The sequence below is a fragment of the Saccopteryx leptura genome, chromosome 12, assembly GCF_036850995.1.
Source record: "Saccopteryx leptura isolate mSacLep1 chromosome 12, mSacLep1_pri_phased_curated, whole genome shotgun sequence".
NCBI classification, from domain to species: domain Eukaryota; kingdom Metazoa; phylum Chordata; class Mammalia; order Chiroptera; family Emballonuridae; genus Saccopteryx; species Saccopteryx leptura.
In genome coordinates, this window is record NC_089514.1 from 28,784,005 (window position 1) to 28,797,888 (window position 13,884).

General features: G+C 50.6%; 1 protein-coding gene across 1 annotated transcript in view; it reads right to left on the bottom strand.

The window, feature by feature from the left end:
• The window catches only part of NXPH1 (neurexophilin 1), a 310,810-nt gene extending 298,296 nt beyond the window's left edge, over positions 1 to 12,514 (bottom strand). The window contains exons 1-2 of the mRNA XM_066353962.1: positions 11,137 to 12,514; positions 10,117 to 10,280 (exon numbers count right to left, since the gene is read on the bottom strand). Coding sequence (XP_066210059.1) covers positions 10,117 to 10,170 — 54 coding nt within the window. The 5' untranslated portion in view covers positions 10,171 to 10,280; positions 11,137 to 12,514. The remainder of the gene's footprint in view (positions 1 to 10,116; positions 10,281 to 11,136) is intronic.
• Between the last annotated feature and the right edge of the window lie 1,370 nt (positions 12,515 to 13,884).

Consider the following 13,884-nt stretch of genomic DNA (forward strand, 5'->3'; position numbering starts at 1 on the left):
TCTGTGTCTCATCTGTAAATGAAACAGGCTCTTCTAAACCAGGAAATTTCCCCCAAGTCTTTCTATTATTTTTTTTTTCCTAGCATTAACCTATCTTAAAGAAGGAGATCTCTGCCTTCTACTTTTTAGTCTATGGGTCACAATTTCAATGAAATTCTCGCTGGTTTGCAGCATGATGTTTTTGTGTTGGCTCTGCCATACCCTGTTACCTTGTGTGTAAATGTGTACTTTGTGATGTGGTCAGGGGCAGGAAGAGGCAGGGAAATGGAGGGCCTTGTAGCCATTTCTAGCTCTTTCCGCTCAGCTTCCTGCACCACACTGTCACCTTGTCATGTCCAGCCTGGTGTACATGTCCAGTCAGTGGCTACCCTGGACTTTTGTTCCACTAAGTTGATACAAGTTAATATATGCCTTTTTCACTTAATTGCGATCTCTCCTTAAAAAGGCAGGACTCTAGGGTATGGTCTCACAGAAAGAGTCTTCTAAACTTAAAAAAAAAAAAAGTAAGTAAAAGTGTATTTTTGTTCATATCAAAGAAGGTTTATTACTTCAATAGAAGTACTTCCTTAATTTTCTTTTCTCAGCATGCTACATAAATAAAAATAAAACGACTCTCCACTGGATGTATGCTACATATATCTCACAGAGTTTAATTATAAAGCCTCTAAAAATGAAGATGGTGGGAGGAAATGATTTCAGTAGATCACACAGCCCCAGTATTGTGGTGGCTGGCTGGCTCTGAAGACATGAAAACAAAGACTCGACACTCAGGCAATCACAACACACCGTGAAAGGCTGGGCTGAGAGGAAAAGAAAATTTAAGGGGAGAGTACATTATTACTACTTTAGTGCCAGGCAATCCACAATTTTCTATTTTGTTCTCATTAATGTTATAAGTAAGATTGATTTTTCTACAATTAAGGAGTTCGGGGTTTTTTTAAGTGTCATACTCTATCTTCTCTGCAGTAACTGGTGTGCCTTAATAAAGGAGGAACCTGACAGATGGAGGCCAAGCACTCAAAAAGACACACACACGCACACACACTCGAACATACACCTCAAATGACAGTAAGAACTATGGCTATGGCGTTACAGGGACAGTGAAGACGCCTGCACAAGAATACAAATTTTATCCCAGCAGCTGTCCACCAGGGGCATCACCACTTCCCAGAGTGAGAATGGCTAAGCCAGGGAGTGCGGGCTGCGGAAGGCTGGAGAAATCGGGTAGGAAGGGTGAAGGGGCGGCGGAGAAGGCCGTGAATCCAGGAGATGGCCCTGAACAGTTCGACTTCCGCGAGTGGGGCGGGGCGCATTCCCAGTCCCGGGAAACAGTGTCAGGCTGGCCCGAAGGCATGCTGCCTCGGGGACGGAGAAAGCAGGGCTCACCCGGGCCATCGTGCATACCCTGGTGGCTTCTTATTCAACTTTTCTTTCGTTTCTTATTCAACTCCCAGCCTCGCTTCACCTCCTGATTCCTTCTCTTCTTGTGGGCTTGCCTCTCTCCGAGCGATTTCTCACGTGGGTTGATGCAGTACCACCTGCCAGACCTGTGTGTGCAGAACCCGGTGTCCTGAAAGAACTGACTCTTAAACTAAGGAGAAAGAAACGGACAACACTTGCAAGCCTGTCTTAGCCTTTGCCTCAGAGAACCCCTAGCGCCAGTTCTAGGTACTCCCCGGCTTATTTCTGGACCAAATCAAACGTGAGGCGGCCGCCGAGCAGGAACTGCGCACTCTAAGTGACCGCAGTGTCGTCTCTAGAATTCTCAGAGAAGCCAGGGCCGGAGGTGCTGGAGAGGCAGGAGCCAGGGGCCGAGAGGGGCGAGGAGCCCACCAGGAGCGGGACGATGGTCGTGCTGGAGTGTTCAGGGGTTTTGGAGGGGTCGCTCAGGGGGTTGAGGGGTTGTTTGTTTTGCTAAGTAAATAAACAGAAACTTCTCCCCATCCCATCTTGGGTCTAATGATGATAGATTCTACGCTGCATCAGGCCCCACGCGGGGGAGTCTAACCACGAAACATAATGAGGATGCATGCTTACTCGTCTGCATTAAAAGCGAGCCAGGCACTTTAGATAGCAAATACATCGATTGCCTTGCCTGGGCCATGGTTTGTCCTGCTCCTCATGAATAATTACTGCTCCTTTAGAAATTCATAATAATTAGGACTCTGCACCGCACCCCACCCCACTCGCAGGCAGCTTTTGAAAGACGCTTAATCCTGGTGGGCGTCTTGGTGACTCCAGCCCTGTCCCCCACAGGTTGGAGATAGGGTAGGAACCACTTCTCCCCACTTGGTTTCACTCTCGCGAGAAAGTTGATTCCCCTCTCCGTACCTCAGTTTCCTTATCTGCCCAAGGAGGCTTTACGTTGTAAGGTCACTTATAGCTCTACACTACAAGATTCACAACTCTGTCTGCGAACCTGGAGACGGGAGGAGCGCAGGGGAGAAGAGCAAGTGGGGGAAAGAATTCACCGCAGCTCTGGATTAACTCAGAGGTAATCACGTGACGCCGCAGCTGCGCAGGGGTGGAGGAGGGAGTGCAGAAGAGAGGTTCTGGTCGCAGCAAACAGTGGGGACCGAGCGGTCGAGCGAGCGGTTGAGCGGTAGGAGCTCGTGTTCCCAACGACTCGGTGAGGAAGCTGGGTCTTGACCATCACTGCTGGACTGTGGGGAGGTGTCTGCGGAAGGCGCCAACTGAACTTCAAGAGGAACCCAGCGGGCTCAAGGACTGAAGCCGGGCAGTGGACAGCCCGCGAGGTGGGGCCTTGGGCGCTGTCCGTGGTGCTGAAGAACCGCTGTGTGGACCCTGGCTGGGCCTGCCGCCCGCCACTCCCCCATTCAACCCCGGGGCCCGCGGCCTCTCTCCGAGAACTGCTGCCTCTGGAGCACCGAAGCTTGGCGGCGTCGACCAAAACTTCCCCAGAATCCACGCTATGGTGTGAGGGCTTGGGGTCCAGAAACGAGAGGGCTGCACCTGCGTTTTCATACATCCGCTGGGACTGCTGGAAGTCACCTGGGGCTTAAAGCAGACAGTAGAGCGCACAGCTGTGCCGGCAGCGACTCCTGCTGGGAAGCTTCCCTGGGCCAGAGCGATCTGCGGCTTCGGTCAGAGGACTGCGTTTCTGAGTCGAGGGTATGAGGCCTACGTCGAAGAAAGTTTCTCATTCCTAACAGTGGAAGACCACTAGCAATAGCCTTAAAATGAATGAGCAGGGAGGGAGTCGGAGACACAGGGCGAGATACGTCAGGAGGTCACCACTCCCTCCGGTGGCGCGCGGGTGCCCAACCGCCCTTTGCGCTCCTGGCCTTGCGCTGCAGCCTCGGATCCTGCGGGTCAGAATCCATTAGGGTGGCGGGGTAATGGGTGAGGCCCGGCCGGAGTCAGGTTCCGCAGGGATGCGCAGAGCCCCCACCAGCCGGTTCCTAGGGAAACACTCAGTTTTTCTAAGCAGTAATGTGTCTTATTGTGGGAGACAGAAACGGTACAAGAAAAGCCTCTTGGTTCTCCATTCTCATGCAGATGAGGCGATGCGCTCTGACGGTGGCCTATGTACCCCCTCCTCATCATATTTCCGGCTAGAACAAGTCAAATACTCTCATTCATTTAAAGGAAGTGGGAGCAGGAGAAGACTTTTACGAGTTGCAACCAGAGAGGCATTGCTGCAGTCTCGTAGCTCCTCGGACCCTACGGTGGTGCGCAATGTCCCCACACCCCTGCTCCGGGCGCCACCAGCTTTCCACGCTCCAGAACCTCTCTCTAGACACTGAAGGGACTTTCGATGACAAAGGGAACCCGAGCAAGGGAATTCTTTTCGCCCCACCTCCTCCCACCCACCCCACCACCCTCCAATCCCCACCTACGTAGTAAACAAAATCTATTAGGGAAAACTGTTTACAGGGAGGTAATTGGGTTTTCAGCCCATAGCAGAAACGCAGCAGGCTCATCAGAAGTTTTAAACAACAGCCAGCAACCCGGGAGGGCAGACGTCAAGTTTGGAAAATGCTCAAACGCGCTCCAGGGCGCGCGCGGAGGGGCAGGAAGCAGCCGCCAATGTATATCATCTCAATAAAAAGCCGCTCTTGGAAAGCTTGCATAGTAATTGAGGTGGGCGCTCTTTTCTGATCTGGGTTGGCATTTTCTCATCTCGAGCTGACAGAGCCAACTCAGGAAATTGCTAGTAATATTCATCTGGGGAGCACTTTCATTAAACGTAATTCATCCGACTTTCACAATAAATTGAGTGACATCCTTACAGCAGAACCTTTTTATCCTTGATTAAGTGCTTGCCAAGCTTTGGTTTCCCACTTTATTGTCACATTCCTTCAAGCGGAGTCGTCAACATGCCAATCTGCACCAGAAAAATGCGCGCCTGTGTTTACCAAGCTCCGGGAGGAGTTAGTGCTGACATAGAGAAAAAGAGCTGGTCGGGAGCTTAAGTAGCAGATAAATCAAGACCGCAAATTCCTGCAAATGTGCGACGGGACTAGACTAATGGTGGCTCGTAGAATGCAGGAAAAAGGACGAGAGTAGACCCGTTTAGCCACCCGCAGCTCCAGGAAACCGCTGACCCCAGGGCGCCCGGCCCGCGGATTGGTCGGCCTCCCTCTCTTAATTAAAATGCCGAGGACTGTTGAGGTCACAGAATGAGATCTGAAGCTCCTAAAGGATGTGGTTGCTATAAAAGCACTTTCCCGAATGAATCAAAGCAAGGCACTCTATTAAAATAAATAAAAAACCATCAAAAAGAAGGCACACTTCCTAACTTGCCACTTGAGCGCAAGCAAACTTTCAGCGTTTACACATTGCCTTTCTCTATGAGAGGAGGAGCGCAAAAAAAAGAGTGTTATTCCCTATTCTTGGGATTCCCTTTTGACCCTTAACATCAATGCCGGGACAGCCAAACTCACTGAGGGCTCTTCAGACCTCAGAATTCCAAGCGAAGCTGACAAGCCTCTTGGTATTTGAGGTGTAGGTGAAACCGGGAAGCCAGACCTTTGCCAGTGCATGGCCCCTTCTCCCACCCCCGATAAAATCAAAGAACCCCAAGAAGGAAAACTGCTTATTTGAAAAGGCAATATCCAAATGCTTTCATCACTCGAATGTCCTTTTGAAAATACTGTCGTCGAGGGTTATTACCTGGACAATGCTGTCAATTTCTGTAGTCTGCAGAAACTCTTCCCGCAGAAAGAAAAGTAGGGCATTGGGCACCTATCTTAAAAAAAAAAATAAACCAATTTCCCTGCCACCCGATATATTTTTCATCCAGACAACACTTTCATTAAGGAGGAAATAGCGTCAACAATTCAAAGCTAAATTGAAATCAACTTCGCACAAAGAGGAGCCACAAACTTAATGGCTTTCCCGGGAAAATACAGGCTGAGAAAGTTAGAGTAGTTCTGACTCAACCCTTCTCATACTGAAGGCAATTTCCCCAGAAGCTATCACTAGAAGCCCCCAAGTCATGATAATCCTCCCTGAAGTGAAGCAGAAGGGTGACCCACCCAACGACCTTCCCACACACCCAGAGAGCTGCTTTCCTAGTCACAGGAGAGTGGAGCATTTCAGGAAAATGCAATTTTTCTCACAGAGCCCTAGGATATGTCTTCGGACTGATAAATTCTCATGTGTGCTACTGTGGGATAGCCTCCTTCAAAAATCTCGGTTTAACCCTATAGCAAGAAGGCTGACATGGGGATAGAAGAGTTAGGAAATGCAATGGGGTGGGAATTTTAGAACTGCCTCCAAGAACTGGCCTTAATAGAGAATACTGAATAGCCACTGTTAGGTAGTTAATGTGGATTTTTTTTTTTTTTTTTGGTATAAGTAAGCTCCAAAAAATCAAGCTCAAATTGATTACAGGTTTTTTTTCGTGGGCAGCTGGCTTAATTTCAAAGGTTGAGAAGTATACATACCTAGTCCAAAGGATAGGCACTAGTGGTCTCTCCTGCCTTCTTCCCAGCTTCCACATTTCTTAACAGCAACCTTCAAACGGGTGAATTCACCTGAAGGGTCTGGTTTGCAACAATGCAGAGGTAGTATTCCATGAAATACACTAATCACTCTTTAATCTCTACTAAACAACTAGTGTGAAATTCACATTTCAAGGACACCGTAAATTTGAGGGAATAGATGATTCAAAATGCTTTTTAAGACCAAGGTTAAGAAAGAAGTTTCCATTCTTGCCCATGTTGGTTAAAAATGACAACAACAAGATTAGCTATTTGAATTCCTAGCAGAAGAGATTGGTGGGACCTAAATTGGAGGGTGAGCATCTCTTCTAATTAGAGTAGCACTGTGGATGGGACTAACCACAATAGCAGCATTCAAACCCTTGTCAGATTCTCTAGACTCAATGTCTGAGTAACTTTTTTGTGGACATGCCCAGGGGGCACTCAGAATTAATTCTTGACTCTGAAAATTGCCACAGGTGAGAGCCACCAAATAGGATACCTTGCTTTCTGCAGGAAGTGGCTCTCCCTGTGTGCCCTGGCCTGTCCTTTGCTTGACCCACTGAGAATAACTCAATTTAGGATGCCCAGTCCTCAGAGCCAGAAAGCACATTTCCCCAGATCATCCAGTGTGTGCTTCAGTTCAGTTAAAATGCTACAGTCCTGTTACCCCATTAAATCATACTGAAAATACCCTGGAATCAGTCCAGAACTGATAGAAAAATAAAAACTGCAGAACATTTTTTTTAACCTTTAGCCAGTATTTTTATGTCATGGGTGCCTCTCCTGCTGAATTCAGAGTTTTAAATCTGCGATATACAACATTCAATAAACAGAAGATTTCCTTCTCTTTGTTTTTAAAAAATAACTTCCCACTTCCCTGCATTTAGGACAGGAGACTTTTATGGCTTTGTGGTAATTGTTTAGTATCCTAGTGTGCTTTAGAAGGTAACTTTGCAGACATATTTCTAATTAACTTCCCATTGCAGTACTAAAATAAGCTTCTAGTTTGAAATAGGACAGACCCATCCCCAATAAACACAGAAAGACTCAAAACCCTCAACTTAGAACAGGCATTCAAAGACCCCTGGGCCATAAAACCATACCTTGAGAACATTCACCTAAACTGAGGCAGACAATTGTGGCTAAAATATGAAGCACTGGCCTGATGGAGAGAAGGTTGTTTTTCATAAAAAGTTTCTCCCAAATTTGGGAGTATTTACTGTATTTCTTTATAAAGAGAAGGCTAAATATTTTTATACAGGGGATACCTAAACAAACCTTGCATCCTGGACATAATGTGGTGATTATGTCCTGGGAAACACAACTGGGATTCCAGGAGCTTAAAGAGAAAGGTGTTCTGTGCTGTGGCTAGGAAGCAATGCATAAATAGAGTGTCCCTGTCACCAAACTTGTGGTATGAGCTCATAAAGATAAAATATTACTCTTTAAGCTCTTCTGCGGCTTCTGTCAAATCAAGGGTAGGGAGCAAAATAAAATAATAACTTGCCACTCCTGCCTTCATGAAGCATAATTTGAATCAGCTCTAACAACCTGCATGAATCTATTGCAGTTGCTTGCAAAAGTCTGGATGTTAGGATACAGCTATCAATAAATGCTAAATTCAGATATCTATCTAGTGTTTAGTAAAATAAGTGGAGGAGAAGCTTTGGCCACTCCTTGGTCTGTCTCATTGTCCTAGAGCTTTAGCCAAGACTCTTCACTTCCTTAGTTGCCTAAAACTGAACTGTCCTGACTGCCCAATTCACCCTTTAAAATGCGTTTCCATGGTAAAAGTCAGCTTCCTGCTCCTCCCAGAAAGCAGCTCAGGGTTGTGCTGGCAAATCACGGTGGGATGACAATCCCTGGAATACTTACTGCCTTGGGTCACAGCCACCAGCCTTTTGTTTTTGTAGTGTGTGTGGATTCTAATCCCCAACACACAAAAAACAACTTTAGATCAAAGAGAAAAGAATGGACTTGTAAATCAACCTTCTCTATTTTATATTGTTCACATTTGGTATTGTTTTGAGTGAAATTGGAAAAAGTGTCTCCTTTCCCTGTATTGCCAAAACGCATTCAGGTAATGAAGTCTGTAACTAAACGGTAATTGAATCAGCATAATTTGCACACTGAACGGTTTTCAAACGCTCCCAGTTTACAATTAAAGGAGAATTAATGCGCTTGTTGTTGAGAACGCAGCGCATTAGAATAAATCCAGCACTGTTGTTGTAATAAGTGGAAAACGGTTTAACTGCCAACAAACACATTTAAAATTTAACACAATGTATTGATTTCACTTCTGCTTTTGATAGATTATTTTCCAGAATATCGAAATACTCGCTCCAAGCAATAAAATGAACCACAGCCGCGAGCCTTTGCCGTGTGCATGTAAACACAGTCCAAGGACATAAGAGCGGTCCTGAGGTTCAGGTCTTGCGTAAAGGTACGCAGAGAAGGGCGGGAGTGTTTCCAAGATCGAGGGAATGGGTAATATCCCCCCTCTGTAGCTTTCACTTTGCAGCCCCTCCCTTTTCTTTCAATACATAATTTCTGTATTTCCTCTGACCAAACTTTCTGTCCTCTCTCTCTGGGCTCTCAATGTCAGTGGGTTTAGTGGACATAGACTGGGGGCAAGAACGATTGAAAATGGGAAACTGGAAGGACACTTTTTGCATTCCATCTGTGTTCCAGCCAGGGAAGGCACAGACTTCGGTGGCGACAAGAGTCAGAAAGGCTATTCTTTAGGATTGGCTGCCCCGGCTTTCACCTGTTTACCCCAAGGTGTCCTATAAGTGAGGACACTGACACGCAGCGCCCTCTGGCGTCCGCCGCTGCATGGTCTGGTGATAAAAGTGCAAAGACAGGCAAACATTGAGGAGTCTTGAATTGAAGCTGACACCCGTTAAATACACACACCCTCACATACATATTCACTCACACATAATACTGACACACTCACTTACACAGAGATCATACAACTAGCAGCTCTGATGTCATATGGACCAGGGCAGCGGCTGGGAAACGTTCTCAGCTGCAGGATGGCAACTCTCTTGCTCCCAGAACTGTGGGTTCTGAAGCTCTTGGGATGAAGGCACGGCACACCTCCCATCTCATTTATTCAGCCCCATCTGAGATCTTAGGGCGCCCCAGCGCTCCTTGCCTCTAGTTAGAACACACTGAGCCCTCAGTGTACTCCTGGGGCCCATAGATAGGCAGACTGGAGTCGGGGCATTGAGTACAACTTCAGCACCCGGATGGGAGTGCGCCCGGCCCTCCCTGAAGCTAGACCCTAGAAATTGCACTTTGCGTCTCGATTACGCGCGGTGCTCACAGTTACCAATCTACCGCCACAACAATAAAACGTTTCTCGCCACCCTAGTCCCCATCGCCAGGTACAACAGTGTGCAAAGTCCAGACCCCCTCCCCCTACCCCCATAACGGCTCTAGGAGGACTGGAACTACGGCTTTGCCTAGAATTCTCTCCCTGACAAGGTCTGCCATTCCCTAACAGGGGTCTCGGCACTGGAACTGGATTCGGTCCGGTCATTCGGTATAAAGGAGAGACTGGGAAAGGAGTGAGAGGGCGACGACGCTACACGTCTGCCAGAGCATCTCTGCCCGAACTCTGACTGCCCGTGAGGCTCCTCCTCACAGGAAGTTCAACTTGTCCTGCCTCGACCCCTACAAGTCAAACAAAGTTACCTGTACTTTTTTATGTGCACATCTCCAAACTCGGGGGCTAGCTGGGTGGGTTCGCTTTCAAAGTCACAGAGCAGATCGTGCTGCCCACTTTCCCACCTCTACCTCCTCTCGCTTAAACTCTGTGGATGAACCAGTGAGAGTTCGTGTCCTCCACCCTTCTCTGCTCTCCCTGTCATGCAGCATCCCGTCCCACTATTTCCTTGGTTTCGGAGAGTCTAGGGTGCCGGAAAGGCTGCTCAGAATCACGCGCAGGAGAGGGGGACTGGAGCGGGAAATGGGGATAGGAGCCCCAGAAAATCCCGCAGGGATTCGGAGACCAGCTCGCCAAAGTTGTTCCGACACAATCGCTAGGAACGCTGCTCGCGCTGAGCTGGCGGTCTCCCCCTCCTCCCGCGCGCCCCCAGGTGCCCGGCCTAGTGGCCAGGGTGGGATTGCGGGGGCGCTGGATCAGCCGGCGACTTACCAAGTAGACGGTGGGCTGCAGGAGGAGAAGCACGTACCAGCACGCAGCCTGCATCCTCCCGCGTCTCAAACTTCCTCGGCGTTGCCTTCGCTGAGTCTTTGTTCCTTCAAAAACATAGATCCACCTGACATCCACTTCACAGAGCAAGGAGCGCTCTCAGCAGCCTAGATACAAATGAAATTAGACATCCCATGACCACGCGGGCAAGGTTAGGCTCGGCGACCAAGCCGGAAAAGGGGGTCGTGGCGGGGAGGGGTGAACCAAAAAACCCGGAGGCGGGGAGTAGGAAAAATGTAAAAGCGAGTAAATCCAGCGCCTGAAAGCAGCCAGCGCTAGGTCCCCAAGGCCGGCAGGCAGGCAGGAGGTCGGGGAGATGAGGGGCTCCTAGCGCCCTGCACTCCTCGGGCGCGAGTTCCCGGGTGGAGGAGACAGGAGGTGGCAGGGCACAGAGCCGCGTGCAGGCTGGTTCGGACCCCGAGTGTCTCTGGCAGCGAGACCTGCCGTGGTGTTTGATGGTGGGGCGGCTCGGGCTGAACGCGGCGGCTGGTGCTTTGCCAGCCTTGGCAGTGCTCACACACGTACACACCAGGAGAGAGAGATGGAGAGAAGAGAGTGAGAGCCAGCCAGAGACTGAGCGAGGGGGGCGCGGGAAGAGGAAGGGGCACGTAGAGCTAACCAAGATTAGGTGCTGTGTATCTCCACACATTCGGTGGGGTGGGGTGGAGGGGGGATCGTTTAAAATTTGCAAACAAGATAGCAAGGCTCAGTTTACCCATTCGAGCCCCCTGGACACACACGCGCGCGCACACACATACACACATATTTCTAGCATTACTTTTATTCTATTCAAGGGCACAGCCAGTACTAACTTATAGGGTGGAAGTCTGCCCGGGTCTGTGAGAGTCACCCACCTAGCGGACTCCCTCCCCCAACCAGTGACCGTCCCCGCCGCCCCTTCCCAGTGCCCACTACCCCGCCCCAAGTATCCCCTTCGGAACTGTGATGGCCGAGAGTACGTACCGCACAGGACTGGGGGCGAATCCGGTGAGCAGGGACCGCTCTGGGCAGGCTCCATGGAGGAGCTACTCGGGCCTGGCGTCTCCGGCGCCCCGGACATGCCCTCCCTGGCGCTTCGACTCCATGCTGGGGCGCAGACCGGTCCCGCTGTCGCGTCCAGCCTCGGTGGAGTCGGTGTCCCCGTGTCCGGGTCGCGCTCAGGCTTGGTTCCACGGGAGCCTAGGCTTGGCACAGTTGGATTTACGGTGCAGGAAACTTAAGAGGCAAGAGAGAAAGGGGAAAATAGAGGAGGGAAGAGAGGAAGGGAGGAAGGAAGAGGGAGTGAGAGAGGCGAATGCGCCGAGTACTGTGCCGGACGATTGGAACCGCCAGGTCTGGCTCTGGGACGAACAGTCCAAGGCTCCCAGCTTCCCAAGGCTACCGAAGGATGGTAGGAATGTCTTCAGGGGAGGAGACTGGGCAAGTCCTCGGAACTTGAACTTGAGAGATAAGACACTGGCCTTTAGGAAGAAAAAAGCCACAGGGCAGTTGCAAGCAGTCGAATTTCTGGAAAAGGACTGGGGTGGCGAGAACCTGGAGGCTCCTGGCGCACGGAGCGGCTGTCCCTGCACCCGCTACACTGGGTCGCCGGGAGCCACCGAGTCGCAGGCGCTGTCTGTTGTCCTGCCCAGCCGCCGAGGGACGCGCAGGAGAGCGCTGGGCGTCGGGCCACAGACCCGGGAGAGCTCTCTTCTTAGGTCGGCGGGTCCGCGCGCCTACTCCCGGATTCGGGCAATTACATCGGCACGTGGGTAAACGATGCCTTAGAGGCTAATCGGTATCTCGTGTCTATAGATCCCACTCCCAAGCTCTTGGCGCGCCCGGCCCACAGGGAGAGCTGGCTCCTGTGATGTCTCTGGTGGCCACAGCGCCCCCACCGCGGGGGGCGTGAGTGGGACTGCGACCCCCCGAGGTGTGGCGGGGAGCGTCGCGGGCGGTACGCAGGGCGGGGAGGGGATGGACGCGGGACAGTGCGGGGCTCCCCGCCGGCCTCGGGAGCCGACGCTGGGCGCCGCCGACCTGTGGCTGCCGGGCCCGAGGCGGAGGCGCTGCGGACCGCTGGCCATTCAGCTCGCGGCAGCCGGGAGGACTGGGCGACCTTGCGCGCTGACTCCTCGCTGCGGGCTGGGCACGGGGAGTCGGTGGGGGTGGGGCGCACGGGTGGCGGAGGGGGCACGCACTGGGATACTTTGCCACCTCCCTCTCTCACGACATGTCCTACTCAGCCAGCGTCCCCCATTCCTGGTCTCTGCGCTGGTTTCTCGCCGTCCGTCTCTCTCTTTATCCCTCGCTGTTTCTATCTCTCAGTCTATTTTCTACCTCCTTTCTCCGTATTTCTCGGACTCCACGGCTGTCCTCGGCGGCTCTCAGGGTTTCTGACTTTCTCCACCTCTATATATCTGCCTCATCCTCACCCCTGCCATCGCCTCTCAAATCTTGCCTCCTTCTTCTCCCCTTCGCCCTTTGCAGCGCAGAACTTGAGATCCCAGAACCAGGCCCCTCTGGTTGGTGCTGGCGGGCTGCCAGCGCCTGCTCGGCGCGCTCAGCCTCAGTCCCCAAGTCCCCGCTCGGCGGGAGGCACGTTTCTTCCCCCTACCGTGCCTGTTACTTCGCTAAGACTGCTCTGCACCTGAGCCTGGTCTGGAATGATGACACTCTGCAGGACGACAATTTGATGTTAATCTCCGAGAGTTGGGTTGAAATTTATCTCAGGAGCCCAAGGTGGTGGTATCCAAATAGAATCGTGATTTTTTTTTTTTTTTTTTAGCGAGTCTTAGGGAGTCCTTTCTTCCAACGTGGCTATTGGACACCTCGGCTCGGCGTCTTTCTGCTTCCATCAGTGAGGGACCCAGACAAAATGAATGCGCTACACAGGCGGCCCCAGAGGACCCCAGGAGATCCCCTGAGGAACGACCACAATCCCCTCCCCAAACACACACACCAACATAGCAGTGACGATCAGCAGAATCACCCTTCTCTGAGCAAAGAAGCCCCACTGAGACCTTTCCCTGGACTCCCACCTCGGATTTAGATTCCCTCTGTAGGACAAACCTGCCAGGCTCTGCGAGGCCTACACTCTCCCTTCCAGCTAAAAATAGCTCTTTAAAGAGCAAGCTCTTCCGATCTCAAAGTTGTACTACAGCCACTCTGACCCCTTGGAATTCACTGGGGCATATGCAGAGTAAGGCAGTGAAGCACATTTTCTAATTGGGACTCTGAAAATGCACTTTAGGAAAAAAAAAATACACTTATTTATAGCATACTTGCAATGTTATCTTCACTATCTTCACTTACCAGGATTTTCCGGCTCTTAAAAAGTTTAAAGAAGAAAAATAAATGTCTCAGGGTGAAAAGTCAGAGTAACGCAAGCCAAGCTTTGTCTGATTCCACCCTCCAGGATTTGGAGGACCAGCTCGAACTTGATCTCCATTTGTATGACCTCCCAGGCCCTCTCCGCTGGAGCGTGGAGCTGAAGTCAGTGTTTCCTGCCTCCACCCAGATGCCCAAGCACATGCCAGCAGAGCTGAACTTCCATCTGACCTTTGGAAAAAATGACAAAGAACCAGGCCAGCTTCAGGATAGACCAAGTTCTTTTCGAAAACCTGACTCCCAAAACATTCTACCTCCAGTGCCATTTAGCATTGAAAAATTACTGCTTATGAAATGATCAAGGGCCTTAAAATCTCTGTCTGAATGGGACTGATTATTTAA